This window comes from Antechinus flavipes, chromosome 4, assembly GCF_016432865.1.
Source record: "Antechinus flavipes isolate AdamAnt ecotype Samford, QLD, Australia chromosome 4, AdamAnt_v2, whole genome shotgun sequence".
Lineage (NCBI taxonomy): Eukaryota > Metazoa > Chordata > Mammalia > Dasyuromorphia > Dasyuridae > Antechinus > Antechinus flavipes.
The window spans coordinates 93,366,469-93,384,759 of record NC_067401.1 but is presented as its reverse complement, the minus strand read 5'-3'; the positions used below and the strand labels follow the sequence as shown (position 1 = coordinate 93,384,759).

The 18,291-nt window shown below is 32.0% G+C and overlaps 1 protein-coding gene across 1 annotated transcript in view; it reads left to right on the top strand.

Annotated features, from left to right (window-relative positions):
• RYR2 (ryanodine receptor 2) overlaps positions 1–18,291 on the top strand; it is a 522,738-nt gene that overhangs the window by 199,525 nt on the left and 304,922 nt on the right. Inside the window, exons 27-30 of the mRNA XM_051996568.1 lie at positions 2,667–2,826; positions 4,281–4,428; positions 8,276–8,484; positions 10,081–10,255. Of these exons, the coding sequence (XP_051852528.1) occupies positions 2,667–2,826; positions 4,281–4,428; positions 8,276–8,484; positions 10,081–10,255 (692 nt within the window). The remainder of the gene's footprint in view (positions 1–2,666; positions 2,827–4,280; positions 4,429–8,275; positions 8,485–10,080; positions 10,256–18,291) is intronic.

The window sequence follows — 18,291 nt, the reverse complement described above, 5'->3', positions numbered from 1 at the left end:
TCTATCTGTGTGTAGAATTTCCAGTCTCTATGCTGTTTATGAAGAACAATAGTATAATATCAGGATATTAAGCTTGTAAGTCTGATCTGAAAAATTATTGCGAACATCTGATTATTGTATGATTTGATTTTATTTGAAACATTATTTCTAATAAGAACTTTATGATACTTATATTTTGAAAAAATTCAGTAGATTGGACTTTGGTAGATATATAGGTGAAACAATATGTGAGAAAATAAAATAGATGAATAGTTTAACTTTTTATAAACACAAATAATCAGTAGTATTCATATCTAAATGAGCAAAGGGAATCAGATTGAACCATACAATCTCAGAATACACTACAGGAGTCATCCCTTTCTACCCGACAAATTAGAACTCCCCTAAAACTTTCCTAGAAATTGATTATTTAATCTCTTCCCCATATTTTGTGAGGTAAACATACTACCCTTTAAAACTGCTCATTAGACTTTTGGAAAGCAAATTAAACTTAATTTGCCTATCTGCTGCTACTATTCATTGTCTCTTGTGCTACCTTCTGGATCAAATAAGATAACACTAACACCTCTTTTCCATAATTGTTTTTCACATATTGGAAGATTATTTCTCTGTATCAGCTCCTCTCAAGTCTAAACAATTCCAACTTATTTGCCATCTATGGTCAATTCTTCCTCTGTAAGTGGGATTAAATATAAACTTCTCTTCTTAACTTTTTTTTAAATTCTTCATAGCTTGTCCCTATCTTACTTTTCCAGTCTTTTTTCCCTTTGCTGTCCTTCACTCTTTGTGATTTAGTTATGCTGCTTCACTTGTACTTCTCTAACACTAGAATCCTTATTCTGTTTCTGACTTTACTGGCTTTCCCTTGTTTCTGTAATGCTCTGCCCCCTCACATCTGTCTCTTGGTATCCCTCATTTCTGTCTAGATTCAGTTCAAGTTCCCACTCATGCAGGAGGTACCTCCCTCCCAGATACTAATCCATCTACTCTTTTTTTCCTGTATGTTCCTAGTTATTTTCATATTATCTCCCTCATTAGAATGATAACTCCCTCAGAGCAGAAACTATTTTAACAATTGTTTTCATTTCTTTGTATCCTCTAGGTTTAGCACAGTGTCTAGCTACATAATAAGTGCTTAATGAATGCTTATTAACAGACGATTTCCTAATCTATTTATCATCTTGCTCCTTACCTCTGGATGGGTTTAAGGTTTTTGAACAGAAAAAAAAATTAGTTGAGAAGGGATTATTTTTATATTACAAGGGCATATAATATTTGTATTTAAAAATCTATGAATGGAGTTAAATATGATAATAGGCATTTTATCTGATAGTTTTCATTTATCAGGGTATTGATTATTTTGGAATACCTCTTCTATGATGCTGAATTTGATATAATTCATCTGTTGACTAGACAAAAAGGGGGAAAAAAAGTGGGCTGAATGGTCTTTTAAAAAATATTCAATAGTTTAAAAATGGAATCAAAATGACTTATTGAAATTGATTGTTATAAAAATATTTTGCATGGTTATTTCAAATTAAAGAAAGAAAGGATAAATAATAGCATTCCTCTTATAGGTATATTAGGCATTTTTATGTTTTTGGTTTTATATCAAAAAAGCCTAAGGTTGTAACTATTTAAGATTCCTTTTTTTTGCATTATATTGTATCAGTAATTCTATAGTCTATCAGTTAGCTAGCTATTTGGTCAGTAAGTATGTTTAAAATATAGTAGGTACAGTGCCAAAGATAAAGAAAGACAAAAAAAAACATGATCCCTGCTCTCAAGGGGATAATTTTCAATTAGGAGTGATAAACATGTAAGTAACTGTAATAGCCAAGAGTGAGAGAGAGACAGACAGACAGACAGATAGAGACAGAGAGAGACAGAAAGAGATAGTAAATGACAGGTCATTTCAGTGATGACAAGGTACTAAAAAGGTGAAGGAAAGGCAGGGAAGAACTTCTGCTAAAGTTAGAATTTGACCTGGATCTTGAAGGAAGTAGGACACAGATTGGGAGGGGTGAACTTTGCAGGTATGACAGGCAGCCAATGAAAAGGCATAGAGGCTAATGTTGCTGGGTATTTGAGTACACATAAAAGAATAAACTATAAGTGCATTAGAAACACTAGGAAGCTACCAGTTTGGGAAAAGCTTCAAAAACCCAATAGAGGACTTTCTATTTAATCTTTGAAGTAGTAGGGAAAACTGAAATTTATTGGGAAAAAAAGAGATTAGGGAAAGAAGGTATCATGGTTAGATCTGGATTTTAGAAAAGTATTTAGTCTGATCATGATTCATTTGGTCTGTTGTGTAGACTATAAGTCATATTAGACATTGAGTGAATTAATATAATTGAAGTTAATTTGTTTCTAATTATGAGTGTTGTCAAACATGGTATTTTATCATAATAGCTACATGACTGTTACAACAGCATCCTTATTATTTAGAAGTATAAGCTTGTCCTCAAAGCAAAAATGCTAGAAAATACTTTCCCCTCTTCCTTTGCAAAGAATAGGGGAGGATGAAGTTCAAGAATATATAAATATATATTTATATATTATATTATATTTATATAATATAATATATAAATATGATTTTTTGTTTGATATTTTACACCTTGCCTTTGCAAAATGGCCAATTAAATGATGCTTTGTTTTTTCAGTTATCAGTTAACAAGTGGTTATAAGCCTGCTCCAATGGATCTGAGCTTTATAAAACTCACCCCCTCCCAAGAAGCAATGGTGGACAAATTGGCTGAAAATGCTCACAATGTATGGGCGCGAGATCGCATCAGACAAGGTTGGACTTATGGTATCCAGCAGGTAAATTCTACCAATTTAGGCTTGTAATTTTGAGAAACTAGGAAATATTTCTTTTATTGAGGAATTTAGAAAAGATGCTAGTCACAGCACCATAGAATTTTTAGAACTACACCAGACCTTAGTCATAGTCTAATTCATATTCACTCCCATTTTTTAGTTAAGGTTAGGCGACATTCTCTGTTAATTGCTAGTTAATGGTAAGATTAATACCAAAGGACTATAACAACCATACCTTCCCTAATGAAAAACCCAGCATGATATAGTATATCAGAATGGTTTCAAAGTCAAGAAGACCTAGGTTCATTTTGTTTGATACATATAAATTGTATAACCTTTAACTCATTACTCTACAGCAGTGGTGTAAAAATCAAATAGAAATGGAAGTCATTAAATCATATTAGCAATCCCTGCAATTGCATATAATTAGAAAACTATATATTTGCATTATCTATTTTGTTGTATTCATAATTTTTAAAAAATTTCCTAATTACTTTTTAATCTGGCTTAGGTAGTTCATTGGGAGTGTCCTTGGGCTATGTACTTGATATTGTTGTTTTAGATGGTTCCCTAAGACTAAAGTGTACATAATGGTTAGTATTTCCTGAGAGATCTCTATACCAATTAAATTACAGGTCTAGTCTTTGTTGCTAATTAGATATGGCAATTTCACACATGCAACAGAATTCCACAAAAAAAAAAATTGTATCAAAAGACAAAGATATCACTTTGTCTTTTCTCGTGTATACATGATTTCCAGGGAATTTTCCAAATCTGAAAATGATTTGATGAATTCTCTGCATGGATATATCTTTTCATTCTTTTTTTCTTGACTGCCATAATCAAGCATACATTAGTACTCTGACAGAATGTAATGAAACAGTCATTTTGTAAGTAACTATGAAGTAAAATAGAAAACTTAAAATTAGTTTTTGAAGTTATTTTATGTTACAAAAAACTCAATTTAGTATCAACAAGCTCAAAATGATTTTAAAATATTTTTAAATTGCTTAGAATTATTGCATTTTCTCAGCAGCTTAGCATGCCTATTGCCTGAAAATTACTGATGTGACCAAAACATATTTGCCAGTGGTATAAAGATTTGTCAGTGATATGTTCAATTAAATGTTGTATTCACTGAATTAGCTTCTTACCTTTTTGCTATGGCAAGTGATTTCAAGATCAAGCAAGTTTGTTAAACTATATGGAGTTATTATTCCATATTTTATCTTGATTTTATATAAAGAATGAGTTTTAATTCAATATACTTACTCATTTGATTATTGTATTTTTCATGTATTTGTAGTTCTTGTGGGATAGGAATGGGATTAATCTCTTTTCTCATGAACCTTGTAATTTGATATGTTCAATAACTGATAATTATCTGATCTATTTTAACCCTAATTTCCTCCCAAGACTGTATTACTTTGATTTTTGTACCTTTTCTCCTCCTCTAGGATGTAAAGAACAGAAGAAACCCTCGCCTAGTTCCTTATGCTCTTTTAGATGATCGTACCAAGAAATCAAATAAGGATAGCCTCAGGGAGGCTGTCCGTACACTATTGGGTTATGGCTACAACCTAGAAGCTCCTGATCAAGATCATGGTATTTCTCTTTTTTTGTTCCTTTTATTTCTAGGCAGTGTAATATCCACTAAATGTCACATATGAAAGCAGAAGGAAAAGTCAATTAAAGAGAAAAAGGTGACATAATATAATTCCGTTTATAGCTAAAACATAGCTATAAATATAAACAATAGGAATCTAGTCTTTTGAGAAATCCCTTCTGTCTGTTGTTATTTTTGTTTGTTTGTTTGTTTGTTTGTTTGGTTGTTTGGTTTTTTCCCTGAGGCAATTGGGGTTAAGTAACTTGCCCAGGGTCACACAGCTAGGAAGTGTTAAGTCTCTGAAATCAACTTTGAACTCAGGTCCTCCTGACTTCAGGGCTGGTGCTTTGTGCCCTCTGCCAACTAGCTGCTTAAAGATTCTGATCTATTTCAATGCTAAGTGACAAGGAGGATTGTGGTACCCTTGACAGTAATATGGAAGTTTGGAAAAAGAGAGAAATTAGTGGGGGGAAAGAATGAGTTAAATTTTGGACATGCCAAGTTTAAGGTGTCTACTAGAAATCATATGCAAGATGTGTGAAAGATAGTTGGAGATGGGAAACTGAAGTTCCATAATGAGGTTAGGGCTGGATAAGTAAAACTAAGAATCATCAATTTAGATGTAATAATTTAATCTGGGATGGTCTTCCCTTCTCATTCCTTTATTTATTTATTTAGATAATTTTGACTAGGAGATTCTTTGCCTCAATTGCCACTTAGCCTTCATCACTGTGTGTGGCCTCAGTCGAACTAAGATCTGTTGAAGACATTTAAAAAGGCCATGGTCTCTTAATTCATGCAGGGACATTTTCAGTTATTTTGACCTATAACTTGCCACAGGACCCAGATGACTCTGGAGGAGAAAGCAAGGCAGATGACCTTGCCCAGACTCCCTCACTCAAATCCAATTCACTTGCATGTCATGGCATCACCTTCCTGATGTCATGGTCCTCTTAGAGAATGAAAGACAAAAAATATCAATAATTCAACCTGTGGGAGCTAATGACAAAATTCACAATGAAATAGTATAGAGGTAGAAGATTAGAGGGCCCAGAACAGAGTCCTGTGTAAAGTCCATAGTTAATGATCAGAAAATATTGATAATGAACATAAATGTCAAAAATTTAAATAAAATATTAGCAGAAGCTGAATCAACTTATTACAAAGATTAAACAAAGTGACCAGATTGAATTTATAGCAAGAATGGAGGGTCTATTTAGTGTCTGAAAAAACTCTTATGCTTAATTAGCCATGTTATTAGTAAGTATGATAATCATATGATTATATTAATAGATATAGACAAAGCTTTTGATAAAACCCAACACCTATTTCTTTTAAGAAAAACACTAGAAAACTGTATGCATAAATGAAGCTTTCTTATAAAAATGGATAATTTTTATCATAAAAGACAAAAAAAAAAGTTACCACAAACCAATCTAATAAAGTTTAGAGTAAAAAGGAAACAGGACAGCTAAGTGGTGCAGTAGATACTTGGAATCAGGAAGACTCCTCTTCATGAATTCAAATCTGCACTCAGATACTTCCTAGTTGTGTGACCCAGAACATAAAAATCATTCCTTTATTTTTTCCTTCCTTCAAATATTTAAATCCCTTTTATGTGAAGAGCATTATTCTAGGGGGTAGGGAAAGATAACAAAGAAGACATCTTGTCTTCATACAATCTAGTCTGTGTATATCATACATAATTACTATGTAAAATATGATAACAATTGGAGTAGTGACTTCCATTCAAGTCATTATAAATAAAAGATGTTAACAGTTTTTATTGCTTTTTCCTTTTAAAGGACAATTAAAATCAGCAAACCAATGCTTTGATTACCAGTTATTCAGTCACTATTAGTTCTTCATAGAAGATTACTCAACCCAACTATACTTCCATTAAATGATATTTTGAAATGGAAATCTTATTCACTAATTAAAGTTATAACACTTAGCCACATCTTCAAGTATTAACTTTTTCTTCATCAGAAGAGTTTCACTGAATATGGGGCTTGATTTTTTTGAAACCTGTCTTTTCCCAATTGAGACCAAGGAATGTAGTTACTAGTTCAATATTTTGTTCTTTTTATTAAAAAAAAAGATGAAGCTTTAGAACTGGATCATTTTTCCCTTTTTCTTCTCTTCCTAATTCAAAATGCTTCCAGCTTTTTAATGGTCAGCCTTCTCTTCAACCTACAATTGGGCTCAACACATTCAAGTCTCCAAAGTACTTTCTTTGTTTTAGGTTTTAGATTTTTGGGGAAGGAAGTTAGTTTTTGTATAACTACCAGAGCTACTTTTACCTCCATCCAGCCTTTTTTGCTGAACATTTAGGGAACCATTGCCATTATTATAATGTTTCAGGTTATAAGATTAGTGTTTATCATATTTATGGTAATAACCTCTATAGATTTGAGGGGTGTTAACCACATTGGTATGTGTATTGGCAACTAGAAAACCTCCATATCATCATTAGTTAGAAAAATGTAAATTCAAGCAATTCTAAAATTTTACCTCACACCCATTAGAGTAGCAAAGATAACAAAAATAGAAAATTATATATTTTGGAGTAACTATAGGAAAAAAAGGCACATTGATGAAATATTGATTCATTTTGGAAAGCAATTTGCAATTACACACAAAATACTACTAAATGATGTATATATCTTTTGACCTATATGTTCCACTGTTATATCTGTCCCCAAAAAAGATCAAAGAAAAGAAAAAACGTTCTTTTATATAGAGAAATATTTATAGCAGCTATAACTTTCAACATCTAGAAACTAAAAAAGACATCGAACAATTAAGAAATGGCTCAATAAAATATGATGGATAAATATGAGGGAATTGTATTGTACTATAAGAAGTGAAGAAATAAATGATTTCAAATCGATATAGAAAGATTTTTGTAAACTTATATAGATCAAAGTAAGCAGATCAAGAACAATTTGTACTATAATATCAGTATTATAAATGTGAACAAATTTGAGGATTTTTACAAACTGAAGAAAAATGCAATCAACAGAACCAATAGAACAATATATATAATAATGACAAGAGTGAAAACAACTTTAAAAGCTGTAGGAATGATGACTAATACAGTCATAATTTATTATTCTAGAGGAGCAAAGATGAAATATTCATTATGGGAAATTGAAGGATTTGGGATATAGAATAAGGTGCTTATCTAATTTGTATCAGTCACTGAAGGAATTTGTTTTGACTATGCATATTTATTATAATAAATTTATTATTTTCTTTTTTTCTCCATTGGGGTGGGAATTGGAAATGAGAGAAAATTGATTTCTGTTAATTTTTTCAATGTGTAGGTGGTACTATAAGTGTGAAATTTTGCTTATACTTTCATTTGGAATCACTTCATTATTGATTTTGTTTTGTAGCTATTCTACCTTTCATGAATTAGGAATAATCTCCAAATCTTTGTAATATGAAACCAAGACATCAGTTTAACTTTTTTTTTGTTTTCTGGTGAGGCAGTTGGAGTTAAGTGACTTGCTTAGGGTCACACAGCTAGTGTTAAGTATTTGAGGCTGGATTTCAACTCAGGTCCTCTTGATTTCAGGATCAGTACTCTGTCCACTGTGCCACAGCTGTTGATTGATATAACTAAAAAAAGAAACATCATATAAAACTAATTGCAGTTGCACTCTTAGGTCTGAATTGCTATTTATTCTTCTTGTTGTTTGAAGAATTATGATCTAAAAATATTAATTCCTAGATTCCTTTCAATATAGGTTACTCAAATAAATACCACTGTTTTGAGAATTCTTCCTTTAATTTCATTTACCTAATAAATAATCACTATATTCTTTTAAAATTGCCTAGCCACTAGAAGTGAAGTGTGCAGTGGCACAGGAGAAAAGTTCAGGATCTTCCGTGCTGAGAAGACTTATGCTGTGAAGGCTGGAAGATGGTACTTTGAATTTGAGGCTGTTACTGCTGGAGACATGAGAGTTGGCTGGAGTAGGCCAGGGTGCCAACCTGATCAGGAGCTTGGCTCTGATGAACGAGCTTTTGCTTTTGATGGCTTCAAGGTATGTGTATTTCACTTTGTGCCAAGTGTCTAAGCAATTACATAAATCTTAATTTTAGAATGCAGTAACTGTAGATTTTTTCCCTTGGATAATTTTTAATATGCTAGTAATTCAAATGGCTTTCAGTCCATTTGTTTATAGTGTTCATAGGGAAAACCTAACACATGCTAGAACAATGCAGTTGAATTCAGAGGGAAACAAAACAAAACAAAACAAAGTTCATTTTTATCAGAAAATGTCACATCCCAGCTAACATATTAGAAACCTAAAAGATGTAGTGTGAAAAATGTATTTCCCACTGGAAGACAGGCAGGGCTTGAATCTGCTATATGATATGATATATAATTAATTTTAAAAGAAATAGTTAGTTCCTTGGTGAATATGTATGAAAGTCTATGGAATTCTAAAGTAAAAAACAAAAACAAACAAAAAACCAAACCTATTTCTTTTTAAATTACATTAAACATTTGGAATCAGCATTAAAACTCAGTAAGACTCAGTTTCATTGCTTATAATTACATGGAAATGAGGTTTTACTAATATTTTCTTACAGGAAAATGTGGGATAGTCACTGGTTGGATAATAACTATCTTCTTGACTTACTACCGAATCTCTTTTTTAAATGCTTTATTTTATTATGAGATGAACATTTCTTAGTTTTTTTTAATTATCTAATCCAAGTTATAAAAAAAAATGACCAAAACTTGTGTTTCTTTGTTGCCTCTGGGATTAAATACAAAATGGTTTGTTTAGAATTCAAGATCTTTCATAATCTAGCTTCCTCACCCTTTCTAGTGTTCTTACCTCTTATTTATGGGGAGAGGGGTTGTTGGTAAGTGTGTGTGTGTACACACACTTATATATTTTTCCATTTGGTCTTCCTCCATTGCATTGTAAATTACATGAAAGGAGATGTTCTTTTTTTCCACCTTTAAATATCCCCAGTACTTAGCACAGTGCTTGGCATATTGACACTCAATAAATTATTTTTCATTGAGTGATAGCAAACCCATCCTTTTTTTTCCTCATATGAAAAAGTTCAGGACCTCATGCTAGTACTATAAGACTTGAGGCCTACATATGTCCCTAAAAATGAAAGTTCTCATCAGAATATCCCATTATTACCCCTATACCAACTCCAAGTTTGTTTCCTTTCTGAGAGTAGCAAAACATATCCTTTAAATATGTTAATATCAAATAAAGACCTAAAGAAAACTGGAATTCTCCTGAGAGAAGAAAATTATATTCATATTTTATTAATTGCAGTGAGTTCTCATATGTTTTTTATATTTTCTGGGGAATAAAGACTTTTCTCTGCTTGATATTTATTGTTACCTTGAATGTTTGCATAGGCATTGGGGACCTGTTATACACAGCTAAAAAGAAGTAGACATGAATTACACACACACACACACACACACACACACACACACACACACACACATTCATACACATACACTTATATGTGTATAAAGAAATAGATATAGATATACACACACACATCTAATAGTTACAGTGTAAATGAGTGGTTGGATGGGATGATAGAATTATTCATTTTCTGAATCTTCTGGCAAGTGACTCTAGGTTCCTTTGTAGGCACAGCGTTGGCATCAGGGCAGTGAACATTATGGGCGCTCATGGCAAGCAGGAGATGTTGTGGGTTGTATGGTTGACATGAATGAACATACCATGATGTTCACCTTGAATGGTGAAATCCTCCTGGATGATTCTGGTTCAGAACTGGCCTTTAAGGACTTTGAGGTTATTGATGGTAAGTTCTTGTTCATTTTCTATTATATAAAACTTTGCCAGTGGTAGCTCAATATTCTTTATACTATTATTCTTCTGTTTTAAGGTAAAGGAACAGGTGACTTGCACTCTAAATCAAAAGATCAAAAATTTTAATACAAAAGCCACATAGCTTGTTTGATTTGACGTTTTAAAAACTAATTTCTAGACAAAAATTTTTTTGTCAGTTCATATTTACATAGAGAATAAATATTTTTTACTTGTCTGAATAGGGAAACTAGTGGCAGATATAACTTAGTTTTCCTACAAATATTAAGTTTTCATTTGGGACACTGAAAAATTGCTATTTTTCTTGTTATTTCTTATGACACATATATCCTTATGAATAATGGGTTGAACTTTTAATTTTAGGTTTACCTGATTTTTTTATCATAAAAGAAAATCTTATTAAAAAGTATTCAAATTCAGTTGGGTTTTTCTTAAACTTAGTTTACTCTGAAATCTTATGTCTAAAGTAAGGAAAATAGAATTTTGATAGATAATATTTATGATAGTACTACTTTGTGTTTGTGATACGGGAGCCACCTGCCAGTGGTTGCTGGAGGTCTAACTCTGACCTGTAGAATAGATCTCTTCATGTGAGAGGATGATAGCCATGATACAAAGAGACTGAATGGCAGTTGTATTCTCTGACCTCTCTCCTCTTCCCTCTTGCCTCCAATTTATTTCATTCCCAATACATAAGGAACATCTGCATAAGTAAAGGCTGTTTTGCAACTCCTTCAAGTGTTATGATTCACAGCAGTGGAGACTCTTGGAGAATTGACCTGCCCCTTCACTTAGGCAGGGTCCTTAACAACTTTGTGTGTATATATCTTTATAATAGCAATACCAGTAATATCCTGCTTATTCTAAAGCATGAATGAAATTTGATCAATTAAAGGTTATTTGACTTATTTACCAAATGAAAAATAGGACCTGATTCGAAGATAGGGAGTTTTATAAAATAAAATTAATTTTGTAAATGTCATCTTTATTTAGTGAAACATTGGAATGATAGATGGGAACTAGTTTGTGAACAGCTTTAAATATTAAGTGAGGGAGTTTCTATTTCCCTTTAAGAGCAATAGGAAACCACTGGAACCTCTGTAAAAGAAATGTAAAAAAATCAGATCTGTACTTGCTACCTGGCAACTCTATTGAGGATAGATTGTAGACTTCTGGAGGTTGTTGCTTTTAATCATCTAGGCAAGAGATGATAAAGGAATAAATAAAATAAAACCACAAGGTGGTAACCTTGTGAATAAAGAGAGAAATGTAAGTTACAGAGATAGAATAGACAGAACTTGGCAACTGATTGGATGAATGCAGTAAGGGGAGAGTGATTAGTCAAGAATGACTCCAAAGCTATGAAATTAGGCTATATCCCAAATAGATAAAAGAAATAATAAAATGATCCATATGTATAAAAAATTTTATAACAGCCCTTTTTGTAGTAGAAAGAATTGGAAACTAATTGGATACCTATCAAGTAGGGGAATATAGCCCAATCAGTCCTTACTATTTGAAGATTCTGTATCTGTGAATTTACCTACATGCCAAAATTTCTTTGTAACTACAAAATGAATAATCCATGGCACTTTTGTGTTCATTAGGGAACATGTGCAGAGAATCAAAAAAATTGGGTCGGCCAGTATGCATTTTCCCAACTGAGGTTGAGCAAGGAGATACTTTCCCTTCTTTTTTTCTTTTTTTCATAACATGTGCAAATGTCTTTTTTACTGCCACATTTTGTGCATGTACTTTTGTTCTTTTTATTGGTGATTTTGCTACTTAAAATAGTCCCCAAGTATATACTAAAGTGCTGTTTAGTGTTCCTAAGAGGAAATAGACTGATTTGCCATGTATGGAGATAATAAACATGTTAGATAAGTTTCCTTCAGGCATGAGTTATAATACGATTGGCTATGAGTTTAGCACTAATGTATCATAATGTGATACATCCAGATACATTGATTTTGTATGTGAGTTGACTCTGGAAAGTGCTAAAGAAAATTTTGCGATCAGAGGCTTACAGGAGACTGATTCATTGAATACAGTAACTTTATAAAACCTAACTACCACAATATGACAATAGTAGATATAATAGAATGTATATAAATGTATTGGAATACTATTGTGCTATATATAATAAATGATGAACGGGATAATTTCAGAGAAACCTGGGAAAATGTAATATTCTTATTTGGAGTGTTGTGAGTAGAATCAGAGAATATTTTAACAACTGCAATGGCAAACAACTTTGATATATTTAAGAACTTTAACCAACTGAGTTACTAATCATGAGGACTGATGATGAGCTAGGCTATCACTTCTTGACAGACAATGTGAAAATTTATTTTGTACAACTATGTATTTTTAAGGATTTAGTTTTTATCTCTTAAATTGCACAGAACTGGGAGTAGAGAAAATAAGTGCTTTTTAAATTAAAAATAAAATTAATCTAATTCCTCTTCCATGTGGTAGCTATTTGCATACTTGAAGACAACTATCCTAATTTTTCTGAGTCTTCTCTTTTCTAGGCTATATATGCTTAGATTCTTGAACTGATCTCATGATACATGACTTAAGAGTTTTCATCCTATTTGCCATCCTCTGGGCTCTACTTTATAAATGTCCATTTTAACTTGGGATTCTCTAATGCAATGAAATGGCAAAGCTTTTATTAGACGCTTTTTATGTGCTATGTACTGGGATAAGTGTTGGAGATATAAATAGAAAATCAAGACCTTTCCTGTTTACAGATTTCACATTGTTTTTGTAAGAGACATCATATAAAGCATTCATATTTATGTTTAATTCATGGAAGATGGAAAAGTCAGTTAATATTTGTTCAGGGAAAATAATAATTCAGATGATATAATACTGGGGACTAATGATAGAATAAATGATTCTTTGCCATAAAGACAGTGGATTCAAAGATTAGAATAGAGTGAGTGAAGCTGAACATAGATCTCTAGAAAGAGTTTGATGAGGATAGAGTACATAGGGACTACCTTTTCAGGAGTATTCTGGTCTTGAAAGTTTTATATGTAATAATTTGTGGAGCCCAAGATTTTATTGTTTATTTTGTTGTAGTTGTTGCCACATGTTGCTGATTCATTGTTGTTTGTCCTTTGTTTTCAAAAAGGACCAATAACATCAGGGGGTGAATGCCTTAATTTGTTCTTGAGTTGGATTTAAGTGAGTCAGAGTTGCACAATGTTGTCAGCCTCACTCTCTTCCAGCATCTTGGAAGTCCTGTGGAAAGACAAAGGACAAAATGACTGGTGATGGCTCAGGATGCAATAGATGACTTTAGCATCTTTGATGTCTCACCAAGCTCTAAATATTCCACAATACATGCTTCAGGTGCACTCATGATTCTTGGTAGAAATTGCAGTCCACTAAAAATCTCCCACATCATTTTTAGAGCTGCTCTCTCTGCCTTCCTCTTAGTGTATTTCTGGAATGGATAGTTTGTACACAAATGGAAGATGTTACATTTATCCTTATTTAATATTTCATTAGAATCAATCCAGTGCTCTAAACTATGCTGATCTTTTGGGATCCTGATAGTTTTATAAACTGTAAACTGTCATCCAATATGTTAGTTATCCCTTCTAGTTTTGTATCATTTGTAAATATGACGAATATGTCATCTCTGTGTCCATCATTGTCATTGATAAAAAAAAAATTCATAACAACACATAGACAAAGATAGATACTTTGTTTACTGAGACATCCTGTGACAGTGACATTTAGCCATTAACAGCTATTCATTGAGTTTAGTTATTCATTCTGAATCTATATATTTGTGTTGTCATAGTGTTCATGTCAGACATGGCAATGCCCACAGAGTGCTCAGAAAAAGCAGTACAAGGACACTTTCAAGATCTCTCTTAAGAACTTTAAAATTGATTTTATGACATGAGAGACATTGGCACAGAACTGCCCAGTCTGTGTGCCCTCATCAGAGAAGGTGCTGTGTTTTGTGAGCTAAAAAGAATTGGATTAACTTAGAAGAAACATGAGATGTGCAAAGTTAGAGGGTCCACCCCAAATGTTCACAGGAACTATTTGCTTCCAATCTGTGGCAGAGCATTCTTGAGCTTATATTGGTTTGATCAGTCATAGTCAGAAACTCTGTAACTCAACTCTAACACAATGATGTCATTTTGATCCTCTTTGAGAATGAAGGACAGAGGGGTAGCTAGGTGGTGCAGTGGATAGAACACCAGCCCTGAAGTCAGGAGGACCTGAATTCAAATGTGGACTCAGACATTTAACACTTTCTGGCTGTGGGACCCTGGGCAAGTTACTTAACCCCAATTGCCTCAGCCAAAGAAAGAGAGAGAGAGACAACCACCAACCATCAACCATTGTCATAATGTTCACATCTCTCCATTCACAGCCCTCCCGACCCCCAAAACAGTATGTAATACTTTGTTAAAGGCTTTGCTAAAATCCAGTTAATAACATTTAATTAAATCTTTATTTACTAGGGATATCCTTTGTATGACATTGAGCCATTAATAACTATTCTTTGAGTTTAGAGGTTCAATCAGTTATGAATCCATCTAATTTGTATTCTTATATTTCCCACATCTATCCTTCTATATCTTTGTTGTATGTAATTTGTATATATTTTTCCTTATTAGGCCTTGAGCTCCTTTTAATTTTTTTTTCTTTTCTTTGATTACCAACAATTAGCATATGGACTATCATATAATAGTACTTAATAAATGTTATTTGACTGCCTGACAAATAGCTCTGAGAATTAATTACATAGAAATTATAATTGAATTCATGAGAACTGAAATCATGTAGAAGGAAAAAAATTCAAGTCCAGGACAAAGTCTTGGGAGATAGTCCTTATGTGTGTCTAATCATAATTTTTCAGTTTAACAAACATTTTAAGCACTTCGTTACTGTACTCAAAATAGACCAAAATTTTGAGAATACAACATTATTCCTTTTAATGAAGAGGATAGGATAGTACAACCAGGACCAAATCCAGATCTTCTGTTTCTAAGTGCTTTTTTCACTACATTGTGCAGCAGAGGGAATGTCTATAATGCCTGTAGGTTTTTAGCAAGTAAACAAAAAAAGGGATATATATCTATATATCTATATATATGTACATATTTTCCACAGTTATATGTAAAAATGTTTTTTTTTAATTTATATGTGAACGTTCTTTCTTTTCTTTTTTTTTTTTTTACATATTTCCTTGGGAATCATGTTGAGAGAGAAAATCAGAACAAAAGGGAAAAACTATGAGAAAAAAAATAGAAGACTAAAACCAGTGAACAAGAATGTTTTGATTTACATTCAATCTAGTTCTCTCACTGTATGCAGATGGCATTTCCCACTTCTTTGCCACTACAGAAACAGCTGCTCTAAACATTTTTACACATATGAGTCCTTCACCCTCTTTTATGATTTCTTTGGAAGACAGACCCAGTAGTAGCAATGCTGATCAAAGGATATGCAAAGTTTTATAACCCCTTTGGCCATAGTTCCAACTCGCTTTCCAGAATAGTTGGATCATTTCACAACTCAAAAAACAATGCATTAGGGTTCACAATTTTCCCACATAGCTTCCAACATTAATTATCTTTTCCTGTCATCTTAACCAATTTCATAAATATGAGGTGGTACCTTTTAGTTGTTTTAATTTGTATGTTTCTAATCAATAATGATTAGAACATTTTTTCATATGACTATAGATGGCTTTAATTTCTTCATCTGAAAATTGTTTATTCATATCCTTTGATCATTTATCAATTGAAGAATGACTTGTATTATTTTAAATTTGACACAGTTCTTTATATACTTTAGAAATAAGATCCTTATCAAAATATTGGCTGTAAAATTTCCCCCCAGTTTTCTGCTTCCCTTCTAATCTTGATTGTATTGGTTTTGTTTGTGCAAAAACTTTTGAATTTAATGTAATCAAAATTGGCCATTTTTCATTTCAATATGTTCTCTAGTTGTTCTTTGGTCATAAATTCCTCCCTTCTCCAAAGATCTGATAGGTAAACTATTCCTTGCGCTCCTAATTTGCTAATACTTCATCTTTTATTTTCAAATCATATGCATTTCAACTTTTTGATAAAAGTATGAGATGTAGGTCCATGTATAATTTCTGACATATTATTTTCCATTTTTCTTGTCAATATTTGTCAAATATGAAATTCTTATCCCAGAAGCTGGAGTTTTGGGGTTTATCAAATACTAGATAACTACAGTGATTAATTATTGTATCATATGTATTTAACTTATTTCACCATTTTCTTTCTTAGCTAATATGATAGGTTTTTGATTACTGCTGCTTTTTAATATAGTTTTAGGTCTGATACTCCTAAACCACCATCCTTTGTATATTTTTTTATTAGTTCTCTTAATATTCTTGACCTTTATTTCCAGAAGAATTTTGTTATTTTTTTTTCTAGTTCTATAAAATAATTTTAGGCAGTTTGATTGTTATGTTACTGAATAAGTAGAATTGTCATTTTTATTATATTAGTTCAGCCTAGCCATGAACAACAGATATTTTTCCAATTTTTAAGATCTGACTTTATTTGTGTAAAAAGTGTTTTATAATTGTGTTAATATAGTTCTTGAGTTTGCTTTGGCAGGTAGATACCCAAATATTTTATTTCTTCTGCAGTTATTTTAAATGGAATTTCTCTTTCTATTTCTTGCTGTTGGGCTTTGTTAGTAACATATAGAAATGCTAATGATTTGTGTGGGTTTATTTTATATCCAGTAACTTTACTCAAGCTGCTAATTGTATAAAGTAGATTTTTCGATAATTCTCTAGGATTCTATATGTATACCATTATATCATCTGCAAAGAGTGATAGTTTTATCTATTCATTGCCTATTCTAATTCCTTTAATTTCTTTCCCCCACTTATTTCTAAAGGCAAAATGGTGAAAATGGGCATCCTTTTTTTCACCCCTGATCTTATTGGGAATGTATCTAGTTTCTCCCCATTATAAATAATGCTTGCTGATGATTTTAGATAGATGCTGCTTACCATTTTGAGGGAAAATCCATCTATTCCTGTGCTCTCTAGTGTTTTTAAATAGGAATGAGTGCTATATTTTATCTAAAGATTTTTCTGAATCTGTTGAGAATATCATATTATTTCTGTTAGTTTTGTTATTGATATGATCAATTATGGCAGTAGTTTTCCTGATATTGAACCAGCCCTACATTCCTGTTATAAATCCCATTTGGTCCTACTGTGTTATCTTGCTGATTAGGTGGTGTAATCTCTTTGCTAATATTTATTTAAAACATTTGTATCAACATTTATTAAAAAGATCGGTCTATAATTTTCTTTCTCTGTTTTGACTCTTCCTGGTTTAGATATCAGTACCACAGTTGTATCATAGAAGGAATTTGGCAGGACTCTTTTATCTGTTTTTCAAATAGTTTACATTGTGTTGGAATTAATTGTTCTTTAAATGTTTGATAGAATTCACCTATAAATGCAGTTGGCCCTGGAGAGTTCTTCTTAGGGAGTTCATTAATGGCTTGTTCAATTTTTTTTTTCCTAAAATGGGACTATGTAAGGAATTTATTTCTTCTTCTGTTAATCTGAGCAATTTATATTTTTGCAAATATTCATCTATTTCAATTAGATTGTCAGAATTGTTGGTATTCAATTGGGAAAAATAGCTCCTCATTATTGCTTTAATTTCTTCTTCATCAGTAATAAGTTCTTTCTTTCATTTTTGATGTATTTGGATTTTTTCTTTCCTTTTTCTAATCAAATTAATGAAAGGTTATTTTTTTGTTTTCCCCTCCATAAAACCAACTCTTATTTTTAAGTAGTGTAGTAGTTTTCTTACTTTCAATGTTTTTAATCTCTCCTTTGAGTTTCAGAATTTCTATTTTGGTATTTAATTGGGATTTTTAATATGTTCTTTTTCTAGCTTTTACTTGCATGCTCAATTCATTGATCCCTGCTTTCTGTATTTTATTTATTTATTATTTATGTTT